General features: G+C 55.2%; 1 protein-coding gene and 1 non-coding gene across 2 annotated transcripts in view; both read left to right on the top strand.

Moving 5' to 3' along the window:
- POLR1A (RNA polymerase I subunit A) overlaps positions 1-23,384 on the top strand; it is a 57,621-nt gene that overhangs the window by 26,570 nt on the left and 7,667 nt on the right. Inside the window, exons 14-27 of the mRNA XM_004612092.2 lie at positions 2,196-2,387; positions 6,903-7,052; positions 8,365-8,548; positions 10,486-10,568; positions 10,690-10,848; positions 12,643-12,741; positions 13,747-13,899; positions 14,458-14,540; positions 16,287-16,452; positions 17,089-17,310; positions 17,869-18,083; positions 19,250-19,417; positions 19,958-20,093; positions 20,438-20,595. Coding sequence (XP_004612149.1) covers positions 2,196-2,387; positions 6,903-7,052; positions 8,365-8,548; positions 10,486-10,568; positions 10,690-10,848; positions 12,643-12,741; positions 13,747-13,899; positions 14,458-14,540; positions 16,287-16,452; positions 17,089-17,310; positions 17,869-18,083; positions 19,250-19,417; positions 19,958-20,093; positions 20,438-20,595 — 2,168 coding nt within the window. The remainder of the gene's footprint in view (positions 1-2,195; positions 2,388-6,902; positions 7,053-8,364; positions 8,549-10,485; positions 10,569-10,689; positions 10,849-12,642; positions 12,742-13,746; positions 13,900-14,457; positions 14,541-16,286; positions 16,453-17,088; positions 17,311-17,868; positions 18,084-19,249; positions 19,418-19,957; positions 20,094-20,437; positions 20,596-23,384) is intronic.
- Positions 13,157-13,263, top strand: LOC129400379 (U6 spliceosomal RNA). The gene has a single exon (XR_008627622.1). It is a non-coding gene; the product is annotated as a U6 spliceosomal RNA (small nuclear RNA).

Genomic DNA, 23,384 nt, shown 5'->3' with positions numbered 1-23,384 from the left:
CTTCTCCAAGCATCCTGCCCAAAGACATTAATTGTAATGTCCTTTTGTTATGACCGTAAGTGAAATATGATAGCTATTAAGGCCCAGAACTTTCAACTGAGAGACAGTCTTCCTGATCCTAAGCAGGTGTAGGAAATTCAGAAGTATAAGCAGACCCATAGTAATTGCTTTAATCAGCAGTCTTCCCTAAAATTTCTGATTATTGCATTGAAAGCAGTTTAACTATTTAGGCTATTTTCTAGGCATGGAAAAAAATCTGAATAAAGGAGAAAATATCGAGTAGATTATATTACTTATAGTTAGCTTATTTATTTATTTATTTATTTATTTATTTATTTGCTTTTTGGGTCACATCCAGCGACGCACAGGGGTTATTCCTAGCTCTGTACTCAGGAATTACCCTGGTGGTGCTCAGGCGACCATATGGGATGCTGGGAATCAACCCGGGTCGGCCGCGTGCAAGGCAAACGCCCTACCTGCTGTGCTATCACTCCAGCCCCCAGAACCTTTTTGTTGTTGTTGTTGTTGTTGTTGTTGTTGTTTGTTTATTTATTTATTTATTTTTTGCTTTTGGGGTCATACCCAGCGATGCACAGGGGTTACTCCTGACTCTGTACTTAGGAATTACCCCTGGCGGTGCTCAGGGGACCCTATGGGATACTGGGAACTGAACCCGGGTGGGCCCAGTGCAAGGCAAATGCCCTACTCGCGGTGCTATTGCTCCAGCCCCATAGTTTGCTTTTTTAAAGGAAGGAAACAAAAGGGTAAAGTCTCTATCTGCCCCTAACAACTAAGGGATGAGTCAGATGCATAATATTGGTTTGGGTTTTCCCCCAAGCATAATAAGACCTTATCTTGGAACAAAATTTTGAGTCTATTTTTTATTCCTGTTTTAACTGAGTCTCCGTAAGAGAAGGGTTATTTCTTCAGTCGATCTTGCTTTACATCCACAGCACCTCTGCAGCCCATCTATAATAATTATTTGATGTTTACATAGAGCCCATTGCCAAGGTTATTTATTTAGACAATTTGGCAAGCAGCCTTTTTAGCTTTTGAATTAGTATGTGTAGCTAAATTCCTGGCACTTCTCCATGGTTGCATTCGTGAGTTCCTTTGGCCTTAGTTATGAAGCAGTTATCCGTAATATTGGATAGAGCTAAACAGATAACTTAATGATAACAATCTTTTGATCCAAAGCACAGAGCTGTCCCCTCCTTGGGTTCCCGTAGCTGTTGAAAAGTTTGCAAAATTATCTTAAGGAATGTCAGTGAGTGTCACTATTTTTGCTCTGGTTTGCCTCCGTTGCCATAAACACAAACCTCTACAGATGAGGTTTGAGAAAGTGGAGGGTCCAGAAAGCTGTGAAAAGTCTAATGAGGACTGTGTCCACCATTCCTGGGACTTGGATAAAAGCCTTTGTCTGAGTACTTGGTAGGTAACGGCCATTACGGCCACCGTGCGCATAGGACACATTGCGAGGGAACAGTCACATGGGACTCCGGGCTCCTCTGCTCCGTGGACCTCAGGGCCTTCTTGGGGATACTTTGGCCAGAACCCTCCCTCCCTGCCAGCTCCAGCTTCATGTTGATACACTCCTAACCCTTTCCTTTCCAGCCGCCACACCCTAGATCTAGAAGACTACCCATCCTGCTCCTCTCCTGTTGCCTCTGTGCCCACGGAGTTATTCCTCTGCTTACTTTCCAACTCTTCCCGGGCACATTGAAGGACTGTTGGTTGTTTGGGCCCCTGGAGCAGAGGAAAGGCTTAAACCCAGTCCCAGGTCATGCACTAGGCTCTCAATAAATATTTGCTGAATGGATGACTGACTGAGTGGAGAATCAGACCAGAAATGTGTGAAAAGATACGAAAGCGTAAAACCAAACTATAAAAACAAGAACACAGCTGGCAGCAGCCTAACCAAAGCTGTGTACCAATGCCAGAGCTATACTAGAATAATCAAGACCAGATGGAGTCTGGGAGAGTAGGCCTGGAACGCTGATGAATGAGTTCAGAGCAGTTCTGATCTGGAGCCCTGTGGCAAATGGCAGAGGCAGAAGCTCAGGGGCAGTTGGCTCTCGGGGCGGGAGCCTGAAGCACGGCCCAGTGAGCGAGGGGACGGCCAGCCGGGGCTCTGAGAGGAGCAGGTGAGGAGGAAGAAAAGAGTTCATTCTTCTCTTGTCTGTTTTGGTTCATAGGACGGTCAGCCATTGGCAGGGCTGATCCAGGATCACATGGTGTCGGGTGCGAACATGACCATCCGAGGGTGCTTTTTCACCCGGGAGCAGTACATGGAGCTGGTGTACCGAGGACTCACCGACAAAGTGGGGCGTGTGAAAATCTTCCCTCCCGCCATCTTGAAGCCCTGTCCACTCTGGACAGGAAAGCAGGTAACAGTGCACGTCAGAGAGAAAGCATGCCTCCCGCGCTCAGGGTCCGTTTCCCCCGCTCTGGAGATAGTTGGTGAATCCAGCAGAGGTCTGACCTTGTCTGAGGGTCCAGGTCTGGGCGATGTAAAGGAGGGTGGGTACTGAGGGTGGACTGCAAGGGTCCTTTTGTGAGATCCAAACACAGTGGTGGGAGCATCTGCTATAAGCACCTGTGAAGCACGTGGTGAGAGTTTTTGCTCTTTTTACCAACTTGATCCTCAAAGGAACCTGCAGGGCAGAGACCCTTATTGCCAGAATTTGGAAGGTGTGGACTTATGCTTCTGTTTCCGTTTTACTGCCTTCAGGGAATTTGCATTTCATTTCAATGACTTTTTCTATTTTGCTGTTTTCTATTTCAAATTAATTTTACTTTGACCAACTTTAATCTCCTTTCTTCGGTGTATTTTGACTTGCTCTTCTTTTTCCAGTTACCATTGGTTTAAGACCTCCATCCTTTTGAAATTTAAAAAAAAAAAAAATCATTAAAAATGGAGGTGGGTTGGATCACACCTGCTGTAGCTGGTGTTTACCTGGCTCTGTGCTCAGGCGGACCACAGATGGCACCAGGGACCAAACCAGGGAACTGCACAGAAAGCAAGCGCCTTACTCCCTGTACTGTCACTTCACACACATCCCATCCTTCATAAAACTACAGGCATTTTTAAAATTTCAATTCCCCCCAGCAGTCCTCCTACAAGTTATTGCATTTTACTTCAGTTAACTTTCTGGATTCTATTTCTGTTTTTTGACCTATGAATTATTTATAAATCCACTATTTTGTTTTCAGATATTTGGAGATTTTCCAGCTATCTATATTATTGGTTTCCAATTCAACTCTGTTGTGGCCAGAGAGCAGACCTTGGATGACTTAAATTGTTTTGAATTTTTTTGAGGTTAATTTTGTGGCTTCAGATACAATCTGTCTTAATAGCATTGTCCAAATGTCAGGTCCCATCAACAATCCAGGTCTGCTCTGCCCTTGCTTACTTTTACTGCTTGATCTTTCACTGCCTGGAACATGCTATCTTGAAATGCATCATTTCCTGCATATGTCTGTCCCTGATGTTTCTGGTAGGAAAGTAAATTGGTCATGGTGGTTCTGTCCCCTACTGGAAAAGAAAATGGGTCAGTCTGGCAGAATGAATGGGGAATTTTGCAGTTGAAGATTATAGACAACTCAGAAGTGAATGAGCTTGACTGTGACTCAATTTAACTTTACAAAGTCAGAGGAGGGCCAGACTCTGTCCACGGCCGTAGTTCGCTGACTCCTGACTTGGTTGGCTATGTAGTATTTGTTTATAGGGTTGTTCCTGTTTACATCTTTTATTATTGTTCCTAGTACTGTGGTGGTTGTTGCTGTTATTTTAGGGGCTTTGAGGCCACACCTGTCGGTACTCGGGGCTGTAGCAGGCTTTGCTCAACAGTTATCCCTGGCAGTTCAGGGGACCATGTGTGGTGCCGGAGATTCGAACTGGGATCGGCTGCCGGCAAGACAAACACCTTGCCCCTATGTTTCTTTCTAGCATGTAAATATTTGCATTATTTTTTATTACCTATTTATGTGTTATTTTATATGCCGTCTTATGTTACTTTGGAAGTAGCCTTACCCTTCAATCTGGAAATATAGCCTAAGGAAATAATCTGGAATGTGGGAAAAACTGCTTGATTGAAGCAGCCCGTTATACCATGGTTTATATTGGTGGGAAATTAGTAAAGATCTTACTGTTCAAAATTGGGACCAGTAAACTCTGGCTTATCCATTTATTTACTATTATGTCACTGTTAGAAATAAAGGACATTAGAACTGTCCCCAAAGGGAGATGGAGGGTTGGGGGCTGCTGCTGCCCATAATATGTAGTCAGACTTGACTTGTCAAGTCCGGACAGCTCCTGAGGGCGTGAGTCAGCGGGAGGGAACCAGCCACCCCTGCAGCTCCTAACTTGGCAGAGTGAGGGTCTGGTTTCCTGTGGCGTGAGATCCAGGGCCCATAATCCTTCTAGTGGCCACTTTGTCACCCTTCCACACCCCAGTAGGGAAGGGGCTGGAGGGCAGGAAGTGGGGAGGGCTCTTGCCTTGCACATAGCCAGTCTGGTTCGCTCCCTGGCACTGTACATGGTACCTGAAGCCCCACCAGAAATGATCCCTGAGATCAGAGCAGGATTATGTCCTCAGCTTGCCAGATGTGCCCCAAACACGTGTACCCCACAAAGAAAAGAGAAACAAAGAAGTGGCCTCTTCTGTCCTCCTGTTGGGAGCGGCTTACTGAGGAGCCCATTGCTTGTTGGCACAGGAGGAAGATTCCTGGCCTCTCGAAATTTAGTACGTTTACTCCTGGTGAGGCAAAAGAGATGGCTCAGCAGGCTGGAGCACGTGATTGGTCCCCAGCATCACGTGGTCCACTGAGCAGTGCCTGGAGTGACCCCAGAGCACTGCACCAGAAGTACCCCTGAGGACCACCGATGTGGCCCAAAATCAAACCAGACCCTGCTATGTGTGGGAGACCTCGTAACCTAGTTGTCATGAAGCTGCACCATGGCTCAGCTCTTGCGGCGGGGGGGCGGGGGGTGCTCTCCACTTGGTCGCTCTGGTCAGCACCTCACCATCTTGTTCTCTGGCATTGATTCAACCCCACTGGCTGACCAGGAGTCTGCCCAGGTAGAGGGTAGCATCCTGGGAGAGCTGGGTATCTCAGACTCAGGCCGTCATGCCCCACCCCCTGCTGTTGCTCTCCCTGCAGTGCTCCTGTGGCCTTCGCCTGGCTCCCTGCCCTCTGCTCTGGCTGAAGCCTCCCTGCCAGTCTCGTCGGGCAGTCCGGGTCCTACTTCCCCCGCCACCACACTGACCCCCTTTCCCTGCAGCCCCTGGGTGGGTGCGGGCTCCACCCGGGCAGAGACTCTGCATTCCAGGCCCCTCCTAGACTTGACGCCCGCATGAGCGTTCTGTAGGAAACAGCCAGGGGAGCAGGAGGACCTGTCTGGATTCTTCACACCACACTCTGAGGTGGGGCAGGCACCAGCACTTGCCCATTCTCTAGGGGCTGGCGCGGGAACCCCCTTATCCCTGGAGTGTCCCTCTGCAGCTGTTTCTCAGGCCTTCTGAAGGAAAGCCCCCCCCTTTTTCATTTTGTTCTGTTTTAGGGTGATATTCAGCACAGCTTAAGGCTTACTCCTGGCCCAGTGCTCAGGAATCTCTTCTGGCAGGGAACTCTCCAGGGTGCCAGGGATCAAACCTGGGAGGGCCTCATGCACGGCAAATGCTCACCGGCTGTACCTCTGTACCCCGGGGGAGGCTCTTGGTCTTTGTCTCTTTCCTCCTCTGGCACCCACCAGTATGTCACGGCTTCTGTGGGAGCGCAGCGCTGGTCTCACGGCTGTCATCTCTCCAGAGAGCTCCTGGAGAGTGTTCTCCGGCCTTTGCCTCTGTCTGGATGACTGGTGCCGTGTTAGTACCTCTGGCCGTAGGCAGAGTAACAGGCCCCCCTTCTGATTCTCCTATTTTTATATGGATAGCACTGTCGAACTGTTGTCCTGTTTTTCATTGATTTACTTGAGCGGGCACCAGTAACGGCTCCGTTGTGAGACTTGTTACTGTTTATAGCATATCGAATACGCCACGGGGAGCATGCCAGGCTCTGCTGTGCGGGCGGGATACTCACAGTAGCTTGCCTGGCTCTCCGAGAGGGACGGAGGAATTGAACCCGGGTCGGCTGCTTGCAAGGCAAATGCCCTACCTGCTGTGCTATCACTCCAGTTCTTTTATATAGGTAATATATGTTTAATATACATTATTTATAAAAAAAACTTTTTTATTCTATTTACTATTTTTTTGGTTTGAGGCCACCCCTGACTGTTCTCAGGGCTTACTCCTGGCTCTGCACTCAGGGCTCACTCCTGGCGAGGCTCAGATGGCCGTATGAGGTGCTGGGATTGAACCTCAGTCAAACCGCGTGCCTGGCAAGTGCTTGACCCCCCTGTGCTATTTCTCTGGCCCTGGTTTTTTTTTTTTAATACTTGACTCAAATCTTAAGTGTAAGCCCACAGCAATACACGTTTTTTCCTTTCCTTCCTTTGCTGTACTGAGGCCGAGGGGATGGCTTACTTTAAGAACTGTTTGGAGGAGGGGCCGGAGCGATAGCACAGCGGGTAGGGCGTTTGCCTTGCACGCGGCCGACCCGGGTTTGATCCCAGGCATCCCATATGGTCCCCCAAGCACCGCCAGGAGTAATTCCTGAGTGCAAAGCCAGGAGTAACCCCTGAGCATCGCTGGGTGTGACCCAAAAAGCAAAAAAAAAAAAAAAGAAAGAACTGTTTGGAGGAATGCAGATCTGGTGTCTTTCCCATCCTCACATCTGTAGGAGGAAAGTCAGCCAACCTGGCAGGTCCCACGGGTCCGAGTGGTGTGTTCATGGAGAGGGGTACCTCGAGGGAGCATCTCACCCCTTCCCTTCACGCTGGAGCTCTGTGCTCTCCCTTCCAGGTCGTGTCCACGCTGCTCATCAACATCATCCCGGAGGACCACCTCCCCCTGAACCTGTCTGGGAAGGCGAAGATCAGCGGGAAGGCCTGGGTGCAGGACACCCCGCGGCCCGTTCCCGGCTTCAACCCCGACTCCATGTGCGAGTCCCAGGTGTGGCTGCTGCGGGCTTGGGGTATGCAGGCAGACTGATCTAGAGCAGAAATAAGGAACTGGAGCCCCCCCCCCCGCCTCTCCTCCCCCCTCACCCCCCGGGCATGCTCTGTGCCTCAGCCGGGGAGTTGTGGCTGTGTTGGCGACCCTTTGCTTGTGGAAAGGGTCAGGGCCAGCCTCTGGCCTTTGAGCCTTGGGATCATCCTCCTGGCCAGCTGGGCAGGCTTCTTCCGCAGAAGGCTTCTGGCCCTGACTGCAGGCCTTGGAGAGGCAGGGCCTGTGCTGTCCCAGACCCATGGCCCAGGGCCGAGGTCCTGCTTTGCCTGCCAGAGCTCCAGTTTCCGTTCCCAGCTCCTCGTGGTTTCCTGAGCGCCACTGGGTGTCCCAGCCCCAGAAAGCAAGCAGCCCCAAGTGGCATGAGGCCGGCACAGTTCTCTGAGTGGTCCGCATCTCCCAGCTCGAGGCCGTAGGAGCCAGGGCCGGGAGTGGCAGGTGGCACCGGCCAGAGCGCCCATCTAGGCATGCCCTGCCATAGGGGCAGGTCGGTGCTTCCCCCAACAAAGATTTCCAAGACCACCATATGTTCTTGGAGGGGGAGCACAGAAGTCCCTCGGCTTCTGACTGTGGTCCTCTGTCGCGGGGGGAGGGGAGCGTTGTGCAGAAGCGAAACTGCCACTTCCCTTTCCTAGTCCATTGGTTTGCTGCGCACCCCCATTTACAGCTCAAGCTCCTTGCACTCCCCCAGCTCTGTGACAGTGCTGAGTCAGACCGCGGGTGCTAGGGAGGTCACAGTGCTCCCAGAGTACAGCGACGGGAGAGCCTCGTCCAAGGCCGGGTCTGGACCTTCCCACTTCCAGCCCTGTGAGGAGGACGTGATAGTGAGGGACGAAAGGGGGACTGGGGAGTACATGACAGTGTGTGGGGTGCGGGGGTACCCCACAAAATGCTTGGGTTTGGGGACCATGCCCCAGAAAGTTGGGAACTACTCCTGGCTCAGTGCTCAGGGGACCCCCTGGTTCCAGGGACGGGGACGGAAGATGGGCCTCCCAAAAACAAAACCTGCTCTCTAGCCCCTTGAGCCATCTCCCAGACCCCCCAGAAAGCAATTTTTTTAAATCCATTGGTCTAGCTGAGCCCTTAGGCCGTATTTCAGAACTGAAAACCGCAGGGTTGGCCTTTGTGCCTGACTTTCTGCGAGGGAGCGGAGGGTGTGCAGTGGAGGACAGTGTCCTCTAACAGGCCAGCTTGGGCAGAGAGGGGGGCCGTGCACGCCAAGTGTCACCCCAGCTCAGCCTCAAGGCCGTCCCTGCAGGTGATCATCAGGGCCGGGGAGCTGCTCTGCGGGGTGCTGGACAAGGCGCACTACGGCAGCTCCGCCTACGGCCTGGTGCACTGCTGCTACGAGGTCTACGGGGGCCAGACCAGCGGCCGCGTCCTCACCTGCCTGGCCCGGCTCTTCACGGCCTACCTGCAGCTCTACAGAGGCTTCACCTTGGGTGAGTGCTGGTGGGCCCCGGCGCGGTGGCCCCACTCTGCTTGCGTCCCTCCCCACACGGCAACTCCCCGTCCACCACATCCACCACGAGTCTCTCAGCACCCTCACTGCGCTGTGACCCTTCTCTCCGGCTTCCCTGGGCACCCGGGGGAGGTGCCAGCACCTTCCTGCATGCCAACAGCTCTCAGGGATGCCTGTGAGTCAGGGGAGGGACACAACCTCTTTCCTCCCTGGACTGGAAGACACAGCATAGGTGTGTCCTTCCTGACCCCAGGCCGGGCCAGAGCGCAGAGGCTGTGCTGATGCCCCGGGTCGGCTCAGGGCAGTGAGCGGGACCCTGCTACGGTGGTTCCCATCCAGCCTGCTTGTGAGGTCACGGCTGCTCGGGGATGACCCTGTGCAAGTGGGGCAGAGACACCCTGTGGGTGGACTGCTGGGCTGCCACAGTGGACTTTGTCCATTGGCCTGTAGTGGGGCCTGCACAGTGCACTTTATGTGTAAACATTAAGAAAAATGATTTTGAATCCAGAGCAGGTGGGGTGCTTGCCTTGCATGTATCCGACCTGGGTTAAATCCCCAGCACCTCATAGGGTTCCCCAAACCTGCCAACAGTGATCTCTGAGTGCTGGGGTCAGGCCTGAGCACTACCGGATTTTGTGATTTTGTGTGTGTGTGTGTGTGTGTGTGTGTGTGTGTGTGTGTGTGTGTTGTTTTGTCCTTATGACCCAAAATATTTTGAAAAACAAGAATGATTTTTTGAAAAAAATTGTTTGATGTAGTATATAAAATGATCTATTACATCACTTATGTATATAAATACATAAAATTCTACATAATAATACTGATGTATATATTTGAATTGTTTTCATTCATGTAATTATCCTTTAAAGCAGTTCTAAACTATGCAATGTACATTAACTGTAGAAAAGTCGACATAAGTCCGTCCTCAGGCCTGTGGCTCCCAGTCATTGTGGTTTGGACAGGTGCAGCGTGGCTTTTTTTAGCCACATCCTGGGAACAAATTTTTAAACCCTTTCAAGGTTTTCACATTATGGCTGAGATGGCTCCCGTTGCACAGACACGTGCAGGGTGAAAAGTAGAAGTTCCGTAGGTGAGGACACGCGTGAGCACACAAGCCACCGCTCTGCCTGGTGCGCGTAGCCAGAGATGTTAGCGCCTGAGTGCAAACACCAGCCACTTAGCCGAGACTGGTGGAAAGGCCAAGCTTTGTTCCAAGCCCCCCCAGCAGAGGGTGGGCTTGGGACGCTGCCTTCCTGCCCGGCCAGTGGGAGGGGTCAGTGCAGGGTTAGCCCCAGAGCCTGGATCCATCGCAGGAAGGAACCACTCCCGTGCCAGTAGCTTCCTCAGAGCCCCCGTTTCTTCCCCTCGCTGCAGGGCTCCACAGTAGCTACCAAGCCTCAAGCACCCTACTGTGGGGTTCCAGATGGGGAGCCCAGCCATTGTTTTCCCACGCGCAGCCCTCCGAAACTAAAAGGTTCAAAGAAAGGAAGTGCTTTATCGCAGCTGTGTGCTGGGCCTGTGACTTTCTTGAAAGGCCAAACCCTGCCTGTTCCTCCTCCCGCTCACTTCTTTCCCTAAAGCTGAAGCTTCCACCCACACGTCTTTCCTCACCTCTAGTCTCTGCGTCCAGCAGCTGCTTCCTTAGTGGAGGCCGTCTCGTGGATGCCTAACGCACCAGTTTGGGTCACAGGTCTGGGTTTACATTGTCCCTGTGGAAGGGAGTCGCTGCAGTTTGCACCTCGGTTTTGTCGTGTGTACAGCGGGGGCTTGGCCTCTGGGAAGCCCTTCCCAGGTGGGACAGTTTCTCCCTAACGTGATCATCATCATTCAGGTGCTTCCTTGTGTCACCACACACTTGTCCCGACCCACTGCGGTTCTGGGAGAAGGCGGCCTGAGCTTGTGTGTTTGGCTTCCCAGGTGTGGAGGACATTTTAGTGAAGCCGAAGGCGGATGCTGAGAGGCGCCGGATCGTTGAAGAGTCTGCTGGCTGCGGGCCCCGGGTGAGGAGGACCCTGTGAGGGGCAGCGGGCAGGAGAGCCGGGCCTGCTGCAGAGTGCGGCCCACCCCCCACCCCCTCCTGTCTCCGCTGCAGCCTCTGACACGTTCCCTCCCCCTTCCTAGGCCGTCAGGGCCGCGTTAAACCTGCCCGAGGCTGCGTCATGTGATGAGGTCCGAGGGAAATGGCAGGATGCCCATCTGGGCAAAGACCAGCGAGATTTTAACATGATTGATCTGAAGTTCAAGGAGGAAGTGAACCATTACAGCAACGAGATTAACAAGGTCAGCCTGGCAGTGCGTGTGGTACAACACTTTCTCACCTGGGCCCTTTGCCTGTTGAGGCAGTCAGGTGTGTGCGGTGTGAGTTGGGATGGGTGGAATTCGTTGGAGAAACCAGGGTCTGGTTCTGAGTCTCACTATTTGGGTCTGCACAAAGGGATCTTTGATTAATGTGGAGAGGGAATTTTTTGTGAAGTATTTGGGTTTCGAGTGCCTGCATTCAAGGAACCTGAAGACATTTTTTTCTTGCGGGGCTACTGCAAGGTGAAAGGGGCACATTGAAGACCCAAAGCCACGTGTGTAGCGGAGGCAGGCGTGAAGGCCTGGGTTCTTGCAGAGTGAGGTACCAGTCTGCCCTGGGCTCCTGCCTGGAGCCAGGGACGTGGCAAGCCCAGACCTCAAGGGTGGCTGAGGCCGTGGAGAAGCTAATCACAGTGCCCTGGTTTGGCAGGAGCTCTGGGGAAGTCCCCCAGAGTCCAGAGTCCCTCTTTGTTCGGTGGAGAACGAAGGGAAATCCCCCACCCGAGTCCAGACCACACCTCCTTCTCCCCACCTTTCAGCCCCAGGGCCGCCGTTCCCAGTCCTGTGGTCACAGCAGCTGGCCTCAGCCTGGCTCCTCTGGACTCCCAGGCCACGAAGCCCACCGGGATTCTCAGCAAGGCCAGTTTCTCTTGGCCTCCTGACCACCTTGCAGCCCCTCTGAGGCTACCAGGAGCACAGTCCTTACTTCAGGAGCTCCATCCTAGAGAGGGCTTCCTCAACGGAGCCTTCCCGGCACCTTCCAGAGCCCCTGATGGGGCGGCTTCCAGGAAGCGCAAATCGGATGGGGCGGGGCTGGGGGCAGGGCTGGGCGCGGCCCAGAAGCAGCCCTGAGCTGCTGCTTGTCAGGCTGGGGCTCTGCCTTTTCTGTTTTGGTCCCAGAACCTGCGGCAGTTGCTCTGACAGACTGAGACTCTCCTGGCACTTCTCCAGGCTCTATCTGGGGGCCTTTTGCTCTTCCAGTGGCACCAGCACAGGGCTCCCCAAGCCCCCATATACCTGGGCAGCATGCTGGCAAATGTGAATGTGGCATGGACATTGGGAGAGAGCCTGGGTTTTGATGAGTTAGGGCTGTTTTTGTTCTTTTGTTTTTTTTCTTTTTGGGTCACACCAGCGATGCTCATGGTGCAGGAATAGGTTCACTCATGGTGAGGCTCGGCCTGAGTGTTTGGAGAGCGGCCATGAGCATGGCAGCAGTTGAGTTCTTGAGGTTTTCAGTGGCCAGAACTGGCTGCTAGGGGCGGGGCGGGGCCTCACCAGCCCAACTCCCGAGCGCCCCAAGTAAAACAGCCTGGCTCAGGGTCCAGCAGCATGGGTATGGTATGTCGGTTTATGCCCTTTTCTGATTTGTAATGAGTCTCTGGATCATGACGATTATAAGGCACCAGCCAGAGGTGGTTTGTGGGCATGACTGCCAAGTTACTGGAAACAGTGGAGATGGGGGGAGGTCACCCATTCCTGGTTCTGTTGAACCTGGAGTTAAAAATATTTAGAAAAAAAGGCTCAAAAACTGCTCATCTGTCTGCTTCCCCTTTCTTTTTGTTTGCGCCTTTGCTGCCCTTTGGCCAGTGTCGGTCACCTAAGGCTTGGGTAGAGGGTGTTCCAGTGCCCATCAGGGAGCTCTGGCAGAGTTCTGGCAAGAGGCTGGCACAGAGTGAGACTTCTCTCCCGGGAGTGGCATTGGGCTCTTGTCTCCAGGTGCCATGCAATGGTTGTGGCCTTTGAGCCTCCTGGCCCACGCGCTTGTTTGATTCGCAGGTGTGCATGCCCCTCGGCCTGCACCGACAGTTCCCAGACAACAACCTGCAGATGATGGTACAGTCCGGAGCCAAAGGGTCCACCGTGAACACCATGCAGGTGCGAGCGAAGGCCAGCGTGCCAGGAGGTTGGGTGGTCTCGGGGGCACTTGGCAGATTTGATTGGCAGTTGTTCATTGCTATGTGATTGTTGCTATTATCCTATTATTAGTAGTACTTTGCAGTGGTCAGTATTGAGTCCAGGCCTAATGCTTGCAAGGGAAGTGCTTTGCCATAACACACGTTACTGTTCTCTTGGCTTAAAAAAGATTCACCTCCCATTTAAAATGTTGGCAAGAAAAAAATAAGAATAAAGAAAAGACAAATATAATATTCTCAAGTCTGCCAGAGTACAAAAGCATAGAGAAATCGCCGCAGAAGTGGACCACTGCCGGTAGACACTGGCCACTGATGTCGGTGGTACAGACCGAGGCATAGACATAGGCAAATATTAAAAAAATAAAAAAATAAAAACCGTGCTCGCTTCGGCAGCACATATACTAAAATTGGAACGATACAGAGAAGATTAGCATGGCCCCTGCGCAAGGATGACACGCAAATTCGTGAAGCGTTCCATATTTTTAATTAATATATTCAGACCTCCTTCCTTAATGCCCCTTCCCAAAAAAATAAATAAATAAATAAATAAATAAATAAGAACCTCAGTATATATGTATATAAGCCCTGTGGTATCTGAGCTGAGTTCCTACAGGTCTGTGACCTGAGTTCTCCACTCAACGTTGCATTACAAACCTTGTTCTGGAAGCACCGTCACCCTGAGCGTGGCCTCCTGTTACCTCCTTGGGTCACTACTGCTTTCAGAGCGTGTTCACAAAGGAGAGCGGCTTGTGTTTGCATGCCACAGGCCTTTGGGACCAATTGTTGCTGGGTGTAGACTCCGGGAACAGACCGGAAGCCTGAAGCCCACAGCAGGAGGCCCCAACGCCCCGACTGAACTGAAACCTGGACACTCCCCGACCCCCGTGGGCAGTTTTCAGCCTTTCCAGGGTGTGGCCCTGGGGCGGCTGTGGGGATCCTAAGTTCCCTGTGGGTTCCTTCCCTGTAGATCTCCTGCCTGCTGGGCCAGATCGAGCTGGAAGGCCGCAGACCCCCACTCATGGCATCTGGCAAGTCGCTGCCCTGCTTTGAGCCTTACGAGTTCACCCCCAGGGCGGGAGGCTTCGTCACCGGCAGGTTCCTCACGGGCATCAGGCCTCCGGTACGTATGCGGCTTTTTCTCTCTCGCTTTCTCAGTTCCGTGGACAGAGACCTGTGACCTTGCACCGCATCTTGCGCGGGGGGCGACCAAATGACCCATTTGCCCACTGGACATAAGAGAGGCCATGCTGCTGTTTCCAGTGTTGTAGCCCTCAGGCAGGCTGCCCAGCTGGGAAGGGGCCTTCATTGTAGAGCAGAGCGAGGCAATCCCGGCTCCACTGCATCCTGTTTCCTGTTTCCTTCTTTCACCTGCCAGGCAGAAGGCACTGCCCCTCCTGGTGCTCTTGTTGCTGGCAGGAGCGTCACATGGGTTTATGTCAGACTCCCCACTGCCTTGCCACCCCCAGAGACCCTCCTCATTCACCGGGAAAACACTAATGAGCTCTAGCAAATGTCTAGTTTGTACTTGGTTGGCAACAGAACTCTCCCTGTCCCCCACAGGAATACAGGGTGGTAGTCACAGGGCCACGCAGTAAGGCTGCCAGAGACCTGGGCCACCCCGGCCCAAGGGAGCACTGTTTTGGCTGCTCCCTCAGCGCTGATCTCCCCTTACCTGCAGGAATTCTTCTTCCACTGCATGGCAGGACGAGAGGGCCTGGTGGACACCGCCGTGAAAACCAGCCGCTCGGGCTACCTCCAGAGGTAAGGTACACCTGCTCGCTCGCTGCTATGCCTGGGTCGATGTCCCCAGCCACACCGGATGCGGCATCCATGGACACAGACGGAGAAGGGAGAGAAGGGCAGTTCTTCTCCTCCTAATGGGGTGGCAGAGCCCCATCAGGGTTGTGCATGGGAACCCTGTGTTCTGTGGCACGCAGGTCCCAGTCCCTGGGGAAAGAGGGACATGCTCCTCTCCTGCCCTGGGCAAGACAGCTGGGCAGAACCAGGCAGAGAAGGCTCTAGGGGTGGCATCAGGGTCCCCACCCAGAGGGAGCAGCAGTCTGTCTGACTGGCCCAGATGGCATGCGCTTCTCGTGCCCTGGCTCTGCTGCAGAAACAGGCGCCCTGAGCAGCCTGTGTGGGAAGGGTGATGGGCACTGAAGCCCAAAACTGAGCAAGGCCAGCTCCAAGGTGCCCGCAGGACAAGAGCAGTGGCCAGCTCCTCCACCGTCCTCTTTGGGCTGAAGCATAGAGACTGTCTTGGGGCTTGGATGGGAAATGGACGAGGCAGTGCCTGTTGTCCACTGGGCCAGTTGGGGACAATGTTCCCTGGAACCCATGGCACACTGCCCCCAACTGCACGCCTCCTGTATGCTCCGGTAGCTTGCTCCATTGCCCTCTTTATTGAGCCAAAAACCCCCCCTGAGCTTTCCCCTTGTCGGGAATAGGGTTTGGGTGGGAGCACGTCTGCGTGTACCATGGCAAGGAGGCCAGTAAGGACACTGTGAGCGAGATGGCAGCACCAGCCAGCTGTGGACAGTCCTTGTGTTTGGACGAGCTCTCCCTTTGTAGGCACGGTGCCCCAGCCAGGTCCCCCAGGAGCAGGGGTTACCCACCTCCATCTTCTTAAATCACCAAGAATGTAAGTTCAGCGTAAAAGAGGCTCTAAAGCACCATCAGGCGAGTCTGGGGGTCGTGTGTGGAGCAGGATGCCCGAGCCGTTTGGCTGCAGTGGGGGAAGGACAGAGGAGCAGGAGACACTGGTTCAGGGGGCCTCGTGGGACAGAGGCATGAACGCACTTAAGACAGGACGGTTGGAGAGTCCCAGGCAATCTCTGCAGGTGCCCCCCGAGGGTGGCAGTAGAAAGTACCAGCATGGCGTGGGACATTAGGTGGGGACAAAAAACAAGAGAGCAGGGGACCAGTCTGCATGGCTACATGTGATTGGAAGTGAGAGGTGCAGGTGGGGAGAGAAGGGGGTGTTGTGTGGCCTCGGGATTTTGAGGGAGATGTCCCGGACCCTCGAGACAAAGGCCTGAGGAGGTGGGGAAACACAGCCTGGCGGGGGGTGCTAGAGAGAGCGGGAAATGCAGTCTGGGGGGCCCGGGAGGTGGGGGCACAGTCTGCAAGGGTGAGGCCTGGCAATGAGAGATCAGGCCTCGGGCGTTTCCAGTGGAAATGGCTGTTGGTGTTGTACCAGCCCGGGACTTAGGGGAGCACTTTCCTGGGAAGCTTCTTCATGTGCAGGACGAGAAGTGGAGGCAGCCAGCACAGAGGGGCGGGCAGCAGGAGGGGAGAGGCAGACGGGAGCAGCTGAGCTCTGGGAAGACAGAGGTGGGGGGTGCCCGGGAGAGAGAAGAGAACCCATCAGCATTCAGGCTGGCAGAATCGAGATGCGGTGGGTGGGCTAACCACCCATCCCAACCCAGCCTGTGACCCCAGCATTGGCAGCCTGCCCTGGGGTCCAGGCAGTCCCCCACCCCAGACCTGAGGGAGGGTCTCCCGCAGGTGTATCATCAAGCACCTGGAGGGCCTGGTGGTCCAGTACGACCTGTCAGTCCGGGACAGCGATGGCAGCGTGGTGCAGTTCCTGTACGGGGAGGACGGCCTGGACATCCCCAAGACGCAATTCCTGCAACCCAAGCAGTTCCCCTTCCTCGCCAGCAACTATGAGGTAGGGGCGCGCTGGCACCCAGGCCCTGTGGCTACTGGAGGGTGGAGTGGGAAGTATTGGTAAAGCGCTGGCCTGGCCTCAGGACACTGCAGCTTCACAGCTCATGGAGGGCGGCAGAAAGGCACATGCCCCACAGCTGGGTGGCCGCCCGGCTGTCGTGAGGGTCCTGAGTGTGCCCGCTGTGCCCTGTCTGATTCTGTTCCCTCGCCGCCCACTCAGTAGCTCAGAGCCTGACACTCAGCTCAGGTCACTTGTGGGTGGTGGCAGAGCCCTAGACCCCACACCACACATGTTGGCACAGTCGCTGTGCTGGGGGCTGGTTGAGGGCTGTGCCCAGCACTGGCTGCTTTCCGTCTCTGCAACCGCAACCAGCCTTCGCCCGCAACTCCCGAGCCTCCTTTCTTCACAGAAAGCCCATATTTCTGAGCGAGTCGGGCAACCTCATATCCCACTCGACTCCTGGCTCCTGTGCCTGGTTTGCACAGGTGAAGAAGGCCCCCATTCACCGTGGGGACCCGCACCTCTGAGGGGCCTGATTAGCGTGTCAGTCCTGCCGTGTTTGCCCCCTGAAGCGACGTGCCTGGGCCCTGCCTTGAGACCTTCATTTCTTTGGCCTTGTGTGTTCTGTTGGTGTAGGTGATCATGAAATCGAAGCATCTGCATGAAGTTTTGTCCAGAGCGGACCCCCAGAAAGCCCTGCGCCATTTCAGAGCTATCAAGAAGTGGCAAAGCAAGCACTCCGGCGCCCCGCTGAGGAGAGGCGCCTTCCTGAATTACTCCCAGAAAGTGCAGGCTGCAGTGAAAGCTGCCGGCCTTGAGGGTGCAAACCAGAACGGCCGCAGCCCTGACACTCAGCAGGTGACTCACTCCCGTCCAGTTGGAGGCAGGGAGGGGCTTGCTCCCCTCCCAGAGGAAGTGGGCCCACTCCAACCACCTGCTCCTCTGCTGTTGGACCCTCCACACACACACACACACACACACACACACGCGCACACACACACACGCACACACACGCCCCACAAGGCTGGGAGGCAGGAGCAGTTCAGGCGTGGAGATACACTGCGTGTGTGGACAGATGGGACAGGCTGGTCTGGCAGTGTCCCTGCTCGTCCTGCCCTGCTCAGGACAGCCCTGGCTGGGCCACACGCCTGAGTTTCATCAGTGAGAGCTCTCGGCTTTACTCTGGACACCGCGGTGGAGAGTGGACTGTGTTCCAGCCGGTGCTGGGGAGGGCCGGCCTCAAGAGCTCATGGTTGTGGCCGGGGCCTTGAGTTGGTGGGTTCCGCCTTGCCGAGGGTTTTCTCCTGTGCCCATCCCAGGGAGGCCATGCCTGTGCTGCTCCTCAGCCTCCCGGGGTGCCACAAGGAGCCCTTGGCCGGGTCTCACCGTGCCACTGAGGCCCGGTCTTGCTTTCAGATGCTGAGTATGTGGTATGAGTTAGACGAGCACAGTCGGAGGAAGTACCAGAAGCGGGCAGCACCATGCCCCGACCCCAGCCTGGCCGTCTGGCGCCCGGACATCTACTTTGCATCGGTGTCGGAGACGTTTGAGAAGAAGATGGATGACTACAGTCGCGAGTGGGCGGCTGAAGCTGAGCGGAGTCACAGGAGACCAGCACTTTCTCTCGACAGGTAACATCACCTTGGTAACGGCTGTGCTGGCTGCGGCAGGACTGCCCAGTGCGCTGGACGAGGGCCCCAGCCACTGGGGGCGCAGCTCTGGCAGGATGGGACTGGGGACACCCCTCTGGCCAGGACAGATGGGGCCGGCTGGGTTGTCTTTCTTGGGGTGGGGATGATGGATGTGGTGATTCTGATGAGCCTTTACACTTGGGGTTTCCTGAAGAAGGACCATCTGGGGCTCTCAGCTTGGACTTGGGTCCCAGAAATCATACAGGACGGACAGGCTGGCAGGGCGCCCGTGAGACCCTCACTTCCGTCCCCGAAGCATCAGTCAGTAATCCGGGAAGCAGGCGTGTTCCCTAACCTTACACACAGGTCAGGTCAGCCAAGGTCGATGAGGAGAGGCCCAGGTGTCCAGGCTGGATGGATCAGTGGACAGATCATCTGGGAAGCCAGGCAGCACCAAAGTGTGGCAAGATGTCAGAAGAGCTTTCCGAGGAACGCTCACCAGGGCATGGAGGGGCCACCTTCAGCTCAGCCGGAGACCCCAATCACATACCACTGAGCACTACTGTCACTGTTTTTAAAAAGAGGACCAGCTTTTGTAGGAAGGATGGTTAGAGTTGCAGAACTACAGAATTGTGGTGTGTGGGACCGGAGAGAGTACCAGGGTTAAGGTGTTACACCTGGCTAACTCTAGTTTGACCATATGATCCCCCGTCACCAGTGGGTATGGTCTAAAAACAATGAATTTCCTAGGTCTGAAGCATGTGGCACTGAAGGGGGGGTGGCGCACATCTCCCACAGCCCCATAATGGCCTAGTGAACCCCTTCCTGGTCTTCGCGGTTGGTGCGGGGTGAGGTTTTTGCTCTCTTAGAGCTGTCACAGCCAATGGGGACAAAGCTAAAGGAAGGTGTGAGCAGGAAACCCAGACATTCTCGGTGGTCAGGGGTTCCGAGTGGCTACGTGACCTTCCCAGGACACACACTAGCGCTTGGGCCTGCTTCGCCGACGGGGTCTCTGCTGGGCATGGGGGCACTACAGCTGCCCTGGCAGGAATCAAGGAGTCAGTGTGTGTCAGGCCTAGGGAACCCGCTCAGAGAGAGGGAGGGAGCGGGTGGTGCTGGCAGCCTGGTGCCTGTGCCCCTCACCCGGCCGTGGTGCCCATCTCCAGCCTCAGGACCCTGCTGCAGCTGAAGTGGCAGCGTGCGCTCTGCGACCCGGGCGAGGCCGTGGGGCTGCTGGCGGCCCAGAGCATCGGGGAGCCCTCCACGCAGATGACCCTCAACACCTTCCACTTCGCAGGCAGAGGCGAGATGAACGTCACCCTGGGCATACCAAGGTCTGTCGGAGCCTGTGCGGCCGCGTCAGTGCGTGTGTGCTCCTGTGTGAGGGAGATGAGGGGGTCTCAGCTTTGCTCGCCCCACCCCTGCTCTGTTCAGCTCTGTGCGTGAGGCAGTGGGCGCTGTGCTCTGCAGCTGTGTGTGTGTGTGTGTGTGTGTGTGTGTGTGTGTGTGTGTGTGTGTGTGTGTGTGTGTGTGTGAGAGAGAGAGGGAGAGGGAGACAGTGGGTGCTGTGCTCTGCAGCTCTGTGTGTGTGTGTGTGTGTGTGTGTGTGTGTGAGAGAGAGAGAGAGAGAGAGAGAGAGAGGGAGGGAGAGAGACAGTGGGTGCTGTGCTCTGCGGCTGTGCGTGTGCAAGTGACAGTGGGTGTTGTGCTCTTCAGCTGTGCCGTGTGTCTTTCAGTGTTTTGTGGGTGCTGTGCCCATATATGTGCACATGCGCGTTCCTCATCTGTACCAGGTGTGTGTGCGTGTGTGTGTATCTGTCTGTCTGTGTTTTGTGGGTGCTGTGCTCCTCAGCTGCGCCCCTGTTCCGTGACAGGTTGCGGGAGATTCTCATGGTGGCCAGTGCCAGCATCAAGACCCCCATGATGAGCGTGCCGGTGTTCAACACCAAGAAAGCGCTGAAGAGAGCGAAGAGCCTGAAGAAGCAGCTCACCAGGGTGTGCTTAGGAGAGGTGATTGTCTGGGCCAGGGCTGCTGCGCGGGAGGCGAGGCCCGTCCCCGAGCCCTCTCTGAGGACCAGACTGCTGGCCCTGAGCAGGGCGCCTCTCCCTCTGGTGGAGAGCTGCCTTTGTGCCAGGAGCTGGGCAGGGTCAGTCAGAAGCTCTCCCAAGGACTCGGCAGCATTCTCACAACTCCTCTGCACCCCAGGGCCGCCACCCACTCCTGGCGCCCGCTGCCCTTGGCCTCTCTCTGGGGTACACACGCGCCTGGTGTCTGGCCTGGAGCCCCAGCCCCTGTTCTCAGACGCTCCTGGGGCCCTGGGCCAGCTGCCATCTCTGTGTCCCTCTGGTTCAAGGTGCTGCAGAAGATTGACGTCCAGGAGTCCTTCTGTGTCGGGGAGAAGCAGAGCAAGTTGCGGGTGTACCGGTTGAGGTTTGAGTTCCTGCCCCACGCGTATTACCAGCAGGAGAAGTGCCTGCGGCCCGAGGACATCCTGCACTTCATGGAGACCAGGTCAGGGCACAGGTGCCTCCCTGCAGGGCTCCGGCCGCTGGGCAGCGGTGCTCAAGGGAGTCCTTGGGAATCATCGTTCAGAGCGGGCAGGCCCCGGAGCCTCCCACCTCTCCTGGCCATGGGGTGTCTGTTTCCCGCACGCACTCCTGGAACACTTAGTTTCTCTCGTGCATGAGTCTCGCCCCCTGCAGCCTCTACGCCCACAGGCATGGTGTGGAAATGGGGCCCCAGCTCATGCTCTGTGATGGGCCAGCAGTGGGGAGGGCTTTGACTTGGGGTGGGCCCCGGGACATTTCTCTCATGTGGAGAGCCAGCATTTGGCTTGTGGCTCTTGTTTCTTTGTTCACTTGCATTTGGCTTGTGGCTCTTGTTTTTTTGTTTGTTCACTTGGGGGTGGGGTGATACCCAGCGATGCCAGGGTCACTCCTGGCTCTGCACTCAGGAATTAAGCACCTGGAGGTGCTTAGGGAACTAGAAGGGATACCAGGGATCAAACCCAGGTTGGTTGCCTGCCAGGCAAATGCCCTACCAGCTGTACTATTACTCCAGCTTCTGGCATTTTCCTCTTGAATCCCATTTCTCTAAGTCGAGTTACCTCCAGATTCTTAGAAGTTCTCCTTCTGTTCCTCACTGATAGGGAAGACAAGCATTATTTTGTCTCAAGTGGCCGTTGGGCACTTGGCAAGCACAGGCCCCAACACTGAGTGCAGAGGCAGGTGCAGGGCCCTTCGGGGCAAGGAGTGCCAAATCTCTGGTTTAAAACCAGAAACAGGAAGTTCCCCGCCTCCCACTCTTTTGTTTTTTGTTTTTTCCATGTCACTGGCCTTTGATTGTTTGCTCTTGCTTTTATAAATAAGAGTCTTCAGATTTTGTTTTCCTTTTGGGCTTGGGGGGTCCCCCTCCCCCAGCAGTTCTGGGGGACCGTGTGGAGCTGGGGCTAGAACAGGGCCACCTGCACCAGAAGCCTTGCTCTGGCCCTTTGAGCCGCCTCTCCGGCCCTGTGGATGTCTCTGACCTTCTAAATATCACCCATCCATCTGTTTGTAAATACCTGGTGAGGCTGCTTAAATCATGGGGCACATAACTGAAGACGGGGAACACTTTAGTTTAGTGTCTGTCGTCTGTGTCGGTTTTTTTGTTTAGTTTTGTTTTTTGTTTTGTATCTTCCTGAACAATTTAAGCTGTGGGTCGCATAACTGAAGGTGGGGCAGACTTTTGTAAAACTTGGGGCATGTGTTTTTTCGGTGACTCCAGTGCTCAGGGGGCCTGGAGTCCATGCTGGCAGTGACCGATCAGACCAGCATCGAAGCCTAGTCAGTCATCTAAGTCCTGCTCCGGGCCACCTCTCAGCTCTCCCCGCACTGCCCTAGTGCCAAGGCCACTCTGCCCTTTGCCCGGCGGCCCCCCTTGCAGGAGGCACCGCCTGCGTGCTGGCCACGAGCCTGCTCTTGGAAGGGGAACCTAGCTTGCATGGCCGCTGCAGTTCTTGGAGCACACAGGATCCATCCTCCCACATTTCTCTCTGCCAGGGTCTTCTCGTCCAGGCGCGCCTTGTGGCTGGGCCTCCATTCCTTTTCACTTGCATTCCCGTGGGGCATCAAAAATCCATCCAAGCCGCCCTGGCTTCTTCCCAGCGGGAACATGCCCCTGAAAAGGCTCAATGGGCAGCAGCTCTTGCCACAACTCGGGCCTAAGAGCCAGAGCTGGTGCCTTTGTCAGGCTTGGGCAACCCAGTGGCCCGTGGCGACAGTGGAACTCTCAAAGGAGTCGCTGTCCCCGGAAGCGTGTCCTGCTGTCTCCCTGCTTGCTCTCCCACGCCTGCTCCCTGCCTCTCCCCTCTGTCCCTGTGGTGCCCGCCTCTCCCCTCTGTCTCTGTGGGGCTGGGGTGGTAGGCAGAGACCGGAGGGAAGCAAGCAGAATGCAGCGTCGGGCCTCGAGCGTGGACACATGCAGCAGTGGAGGGCGGGCCAGGGTGGTGAAGGGAGCGGGCACTGAGCAAGGAGGTGGCGTTTGAGTTCTGGCCCCCCGTCATGGAGTGGACGAGCTGGCTGTCTCCACTGCCAGAGCTTCTGTGCGCCTGACTTTGCAAACAGCAGGTGGTGGGGCTGTTGCCAGCACTTTCGGAAACATCCAGGGATCATGTTCTATTTGTAATTATTTATGTGGGATGGGAGGTTTCTGCAGCCTGCTCCTCCCAGGCCTTGCACTTGCTGTAAACAACCCTTCAGGGCAGTCACACCTCAGAAGGGGAAACCCCTATTTGTGCCCCCAGAACTTGAGCTCTCTAAACCCTGTCTGCCGCTTACTTGCTAGTCAGGTCTCACTCAGCTTTCCCTCCCTCCTGCTGCTGGCCTCTTCCCAGAGAAGCACCAGTGAAAACAAAGTCCTTGCCTCCTGCAACCAACAGCCTTTCTCCCTTCCCTGTCCTTCCCTTTCCTCCCTCCCTCTCTCTTTCCCTCTCCCTTCGATGCTTGCTTGCTTTCTTCCTTTCTTTCTTTCCATTTAAAAAGTATCTGTGTTGGGGGCTGGAGCGATAGTACAGCGGGTAGGGCGTTTGCGTTGCATGCGGCCAACCTGGGTTCGATTCCCAGCATCCCATATGTTCCCGCAAGCATTGCCAGGTGTGACCCAAAAAGAAAAAAAGGGGTGGGGCTGGAGCGATAGCACAGCGGGTAGGGCGTTTGCCTTGCATGCGGCCGACCCGGGTTCGAATCCCAGCATCCCATATGGTCCCCTGAGCACCGCCAGGGGTGATTCCTGAGTGCATGAGCCAGGAGTGACCCCTGTGC

The sequence above is a fragment of the Sorex araneus genome, chromosome X (assembly GCF_027595985.1).
Source record: "Sorex araneus isolate mSorAra2 chromosome X, mSorAra2.pri, whole genome shotgun sequence".
Classification (NCBI taxonomy): domain Eukaryota; kingdom Metazoa; phylum Chordata; class Mammalia; order Eulipotyphla; family Soricidae; genus Sorex; species Sorex araneus.
Note: the sequence above shows the minus strand (reverse complement) of the source record. Positions and strands in the feature narration are given on the sequence as shown.